The sequence below is a fragment of the Miscanthus floridulus genome, chromosome 8, assembly GCF_019320115.1.
Source record: "Miscanthus floridulus cultivar M001 chromosome 8, ASM1932011v1, whole genome shotgun sequence".
Taxonomy (NCBI): Eukaryota; Viridiplantae; Streptophyta; class Magnoliopsida; order Poales; family Poaceae; genus Miscanthus; species Miscanthus floridulus.
This window is the reverse complement of record NC_089587.1, coordinates 207,358,977-207,364,032: the sequence shown is the minus strand read 5'-3', so window position 1 is coordinate 207,364,032 and position 5,056 is coordinate 207,358,977. Positions and strand designations below refer to the sequence as shown.

Genomic DNA, 5,056 nt, shown 5'->3' with positions numbered 1-5,056 from the left:
GAGGCAACGGATCCGGGAGCCAAAATCGGAAGCAAAGAAAGGTGAGGCGGGATCTAGCGCGGGGGCAAGCCGGTGATCTCAGGTGGCTGCTCCTTGTTAGCGACGAACAGCTGCACATGTATCAGCTGTGCTAGTACCCCGAATGTCGGGCTAGCATGCCCCCGCCCGAGTCTATATTTCGCGCGCCCAGACGACGCCCGCACTGCCAAACTGCACGCACAGACCGCGCACGCTTTCTCTCTTTCGCACGTGCATTGCAACATGTGCAACATTCGATTTACTTTTGCAACATCTAGATAAAGCACTCGCAACATATGTCCGAAACAGCTAAAACACTTACAACATATATCTGAAACACTTGCAAACGCACCATAAAAAACTTAAAAGCACATGTGTAGCCACTGCAAACATATGCAAACATCAAGATGAAACACTTGCAATATACGTATAAAATCACTTGAAACTCTTGCATAACATCCCGATCTAGTTTTGCAACATCCAAATAAAACACTTGCAACATACGTCTGAAACAGATGAAACATTTAGAACATAAACATACGTGTATAGCCCATAGCGACATGTGTAACATCATGATCTGCTTTTGCAACATCCTTATAAAACACTTGCAATTGCAACATACCTCTAAAACATCTGGAACATTTGAAATATACACTTGCAACATGCATCGTATCTCGGTGCGGCCTCCTTTGCCATCTGCATCGGGGCACCGCAGCCGTAGCAGGAGGCGAGACCGGGGGGCTTTCACGTCAGGGCCCGACGCTTCTCCTTGCGCAGCGGCCTCAGTGGCTAGCTGGTGGCCGAGGGAGCGGTCACCATGCGTGGCCGTGGCGGTGCTCGCGTCGTCAGGCGAAGCGGGCCGCAGAGCATAAGTAGCGGCAGGAAAGTAATGGGGCGGCAGGAAGGAGTAGCGCGGGATAACCGTCGATGACGGAGCGTGCTGCAGAGTAGGAGTGGCAGGGCGGCCGACGGAGCAGGAGCAAGCAGGATCACCGTCAACGTGCGGAGCAGCCAAGGCGCTGGACGAGCTCTTCCCGGCCGTTGAAAAGGCACCGTCCAGGCAGCCGCGAAGACGCAAGGCCACCTAGGCCACAAAGTTGTGTCGATATTGGTTGTTTCCTTTTATGTAATATCGAAACAATGAGCTCTTTTGCTAGGATGGTCCAACTTTGGCTGTGTTAGGTCGACCTCTTTCGGAGCTCGATAGAAACGCGTTGTATGTTTTCTTTAAACTCTTCTCCTTAATACAATGATACGCAAATCTTTTGCGTATTCGAGAAAAGAAAAAAAACATGCAGAGCAGGTCCCTTATCTCCTTCTCCTTTCCTTATCCAACCGGCGCAACGGAAGACAGATGCGGATACCCTAATAAAAAACTAGCGGACGCAAAGTAGAGGTTTATGGAGCTCGTATGCAAACCCACAAAGCAACGTTCAGACTGACGAATGCCCTACTAGCATTTCCGCACATTTATAGGCAATGACGGCATTTTTTTTATTAATTCAACCAACGAGAATAAAAGTTTGCAGCAGCAGAGGGGATCGGACTCGTATCCAAGAGGGGTCAAAATGCCTTTGTGAGCCCAGGTAATGTAACCCAGGCCGCAAGAAGCAGCGGCGGCCCGGCGGTGAACGTAACCCACTGTGAGGACGTCTTCACGTCTGACGCCGGCGGCGGCACGTGTGCCCAGTTCCAGAATCCAGACTCCACGTCTCAGCCACCTCTTGGAGCTCCTCTCAGCCGTACACATCCCCCCAAGCGGGTAGGCACACGAATCACAATAGGCGGCCGCCTGGAGCGGCCTCGCATGCGTCCTCGGGTACGTGGCCAGGCGCTCCGGCGCCACGTCGAGGGAGGGGATCGACCTGCTCGGACGACCCCCTGCCTTTACGCGTCACGACTTCTTATAAGGGCTAAAGGGCAGACGGCGGCTCCAGATCAGAACAAACGGCCGTCTCTATCAGATTGCTTCGAGCTTGAGCATTGGAGCATCATCGTAGGCGAGATGAAGAGGTTGCTTGCTCATCGCCAGTTCGGTTGCCCTTCCAGGAGTTTGGTGGCCAGATCCCCTGCCCTGCCTGCACTTTGCAACAATGTTATTCCCGGCTACAGGGTGAGTTCACCAATCCTGTCACTGCTGCTACTCCCCAATGTTCTTTGAATTTTAAGCAAGCACAAGGCGTGAATCCTGATGTACAAATGTTTTAGACAACAGTTCATTCCAATCAAAATGATTGATCGAATGATTTTGGTATACTCCTAACCTATGTTCAGAATCTTCTGTTTTCCTGTGAAATTGACAGTATTATTCAGCCGAGAAACACGATGACACCACACTAGGTGAAATCGGGAATAAGGCAAGATCAACAGCCGAAGAGTTCCTGAGGGTGGCAAAGGAGAAGACTGACGATGTTACCGAGAGCGCAAAGGAAACGCTGCACGAGACGAAGGAAGCGGTGGTCGGGGAGTCGGATGACGAGAAGGAGAAGTTCAAAAGGAGGGTGGAGGAAGGGAGGTACCATCAGAAATAAGTGGCTTGTGTTCTCTTGACTGTGTATGCAGTCATGGCTTGTTACTATACTCATCATAGGCCTTGTAGTCTGTAAAAGTTCAGTCTTTGCATCCAGACATGTCGTGTCGTGTCCAATTTTCACCTCCAATAATGTGACCGTCAGCACTGGACAAGTTATCTCCTGTAGGATAAATAAGATTTGCTTTTGTGCTTCAATGATCTTTCGTACTACTACATGCCATCTCTCACTGAATAAAAGTTTTGCCTTTTAAAAAAGTGTTCCTTTTGTCACTTTGGAATGGTGAAGCAACTTGGGTATGATTATGAAGCCATTCTGTTGGAAATCCGATGTGTCATGTGTAAGGGATAGCAAAAATAGTCTAATCAGTGCAGATAGAAATGTTCATATTAGCTTTCAGCAGTTCACGGGAAAGGCAATCTCAATGCTCATACAGGAAAATGGGATTCGATTTGGTGAACTCCACATCAGAAAGTACCTCCAGGACGTTTAGTTAGTGTGCAGATGCGTCTAGTTTGCTAATCTTTTGTCTCATATGAAGTGCTTAAATGATTGAGCACTACTGCATTGTAAAATTTATATCACTAGCAGTTAATGGCTTATGATGATAAGATGTTGTTTAGGTTTCAATTGTCAAGCTGATCTCCACAAGCATTGTTATGAATAAAAGTAGAACCTTTCACATATTACATCAGGTGCTCTTTTGGCTTTCTGCCGCGTCCTGTTTTTGTTGGATTTCGTTTTGGTCATATTCATCAGATCCGGATGTATTGCATAGGAATAGAATAGGTGTTCGGAATTTACAGAGAGAAAGGGGTGATAGGTAGCAGACCATCAAAAGCCGTAGTGGTCGAAGCACCGGTCGGGGTCTCATTGGCGGACGCCATCTGCGCGCCGGCAGCGACGTTCGGTGGAGAGGGAGGAGTCGGCGCTGTGGCGTCCTCGGCGGCGGCGTGTGCGTCGGGGTGACGTTGCCGGCGTCGGTGGTGCTTCCCGTCGCTGGCAGCGCCTCTTCTCAAGATCGGGTTTAGGGTTAGGATGTCGGTGGGGTGACTGGCGGCGCGGTGAACCTCGTACTGCAAGCCCCGGCCCCCACCTTTTCTTTATAGCGCTGTGCGACGGGGGCCCACCAACCATGTAGGGTTGAGCGCCCCCGATCAGGGCGCGAGAACAAGGCCCAAAAGGCCGTTGGGCCTAACTGGTGGGAGATCAAACCTAACATTCTCTCCCTTGATCTCTCATCTATTCTTCGTTCCTTAATTTCATACTCAAAACTTTCAATTCATATTTTTCTTGCTTCCATCCTATTTCATCACAGATTAGTGCATAGAACTGTCCCATCGTCACAGCAATTAGTGTCGTTAGACTAACAGCCACAATACACTTCTCTGTTTTGAAATGTAAACTTTCTTTGGGCCCTTCGTATGTTCGGGAATCATAGGCTTTCCCTTAAACCCATGCTGGCTACGTGTTCTCTGAACACGTTGGGTGGTAAGCCCTTTGTGAGCGGATCCGCGAGCATTTTCTCTGTACTTATATGCTCAAGATTTATTCCATTTATTATATGATCCCGAACTTTATCTTTCACAACATAGTACTTTATGTCAATGTGTTTGGCAGCACCACTTGACCTATTGTTGTGAGCGTACTGTACCGCTGGATTGTTATCACAATACAATCTCAGTGGTTCATTTATATCATCAATCACTTTTAATCCGGGTATGAATTTTTTCAGCCAATCCACCTGCCCCGTTGCCTCATAGCATGCTACAAACTCGGCATATATTGTCAAGGATGTAGTTACGGTTTGTTTGGAGCTTTTCCACGATATAGCCCCTCCTGCGAGAGTAAATACATATCCTGACGTGGATTTTCTTTCATCTCCTGCATAATCAGAATCTGAATACCCCTCTATCTGCAGGGAGACAGATCTTCTATACGTAAGCATGAGGCCTTTCGTACCCTACAAATAACACAGGACTTTCTTCACTAATTTCCAATGTTCAATTCCTGGATTCTTTTGATATCTGCCAAGTAACCCGATAACAAAAGCTAAGTCAGGGCGTGTACACACTTGAACATATTGTAAACTTCCAACAGCTGAAGCATACGGTACCGCTTTCATTCGGTCAATTTCATATTGGTTCTTGGGACACCGATGTTCCCCAAATCTATCGCCCTTGACTATAGGAGCAGGTGAAGAACTGCACGCATGCATACTAAATTTCTTCAGGACCTTTTCTATGTATGCCTTTTGCGATAATCCTAGAACCCCTTTTCTCCTGTCTCGGTGAATCTCTATTCCCAAAACGAATGAGGCCTCACCGAGATCTTTCATATCAAAGTTTGAGGACAAAAATTTCTTCGTTTCCATTAGTAGATTGATATCACTACTAGCGAGCAAGATATTATCCACATACAAAATTAGGAATATGTACTTTCCATTCTTGAACTTTGCATAAACGCAATTGTCCTCAACATTTTTTTCAAACCCAAAACCTTTTATC

General features: G+C 47.4%; 1 protein-coding gene across 1 annotated transcript; it reads left to right on the top strand.

Moving 5' to 3' along the window:
- Window positions 1–1,928: 1,928 nt before the first annotated feature.
- On the top strand, window positions 1,929–2,674 carry LOC136474731 (uncharacterized). The gene is made up of 2 exons (XM_066472290.1): window positions 1,929–2,131; window positions 2,322–2,674. Exons 1-2 carry the CDS (start codon window positions 2,024–2,026, stop codon window positions 2,547–2,549), a joined length of 336 nt encoding a protein of 111 aa, XP_066328387.1. The 5' UTR covers window positions 1,929–2,023; the 3' UTR covers window positions 2,550–2,674.
- The last annotated feature ends 2,382 nt before the right edge of the window (window positions 2,675–5,056 follow it).

Bases quoted from the DNA above. Each gene is read 5' to 3' on its own strand.
- LOC136474731 (XM_066472290.1), top strand. From the start codon at position 2,024: ATGAAGAGGTTGCTTGCTCATCGCCAGTTCGGTTGCCCTTCCAGGAGT. The intron at 2,132-2,321 runs GTGAGTTCACCA...TGAAATTGACAG, and splicing joins ATGTTATTCCCGGCTACAGG to TATTATTCAGCCGAGAAACA.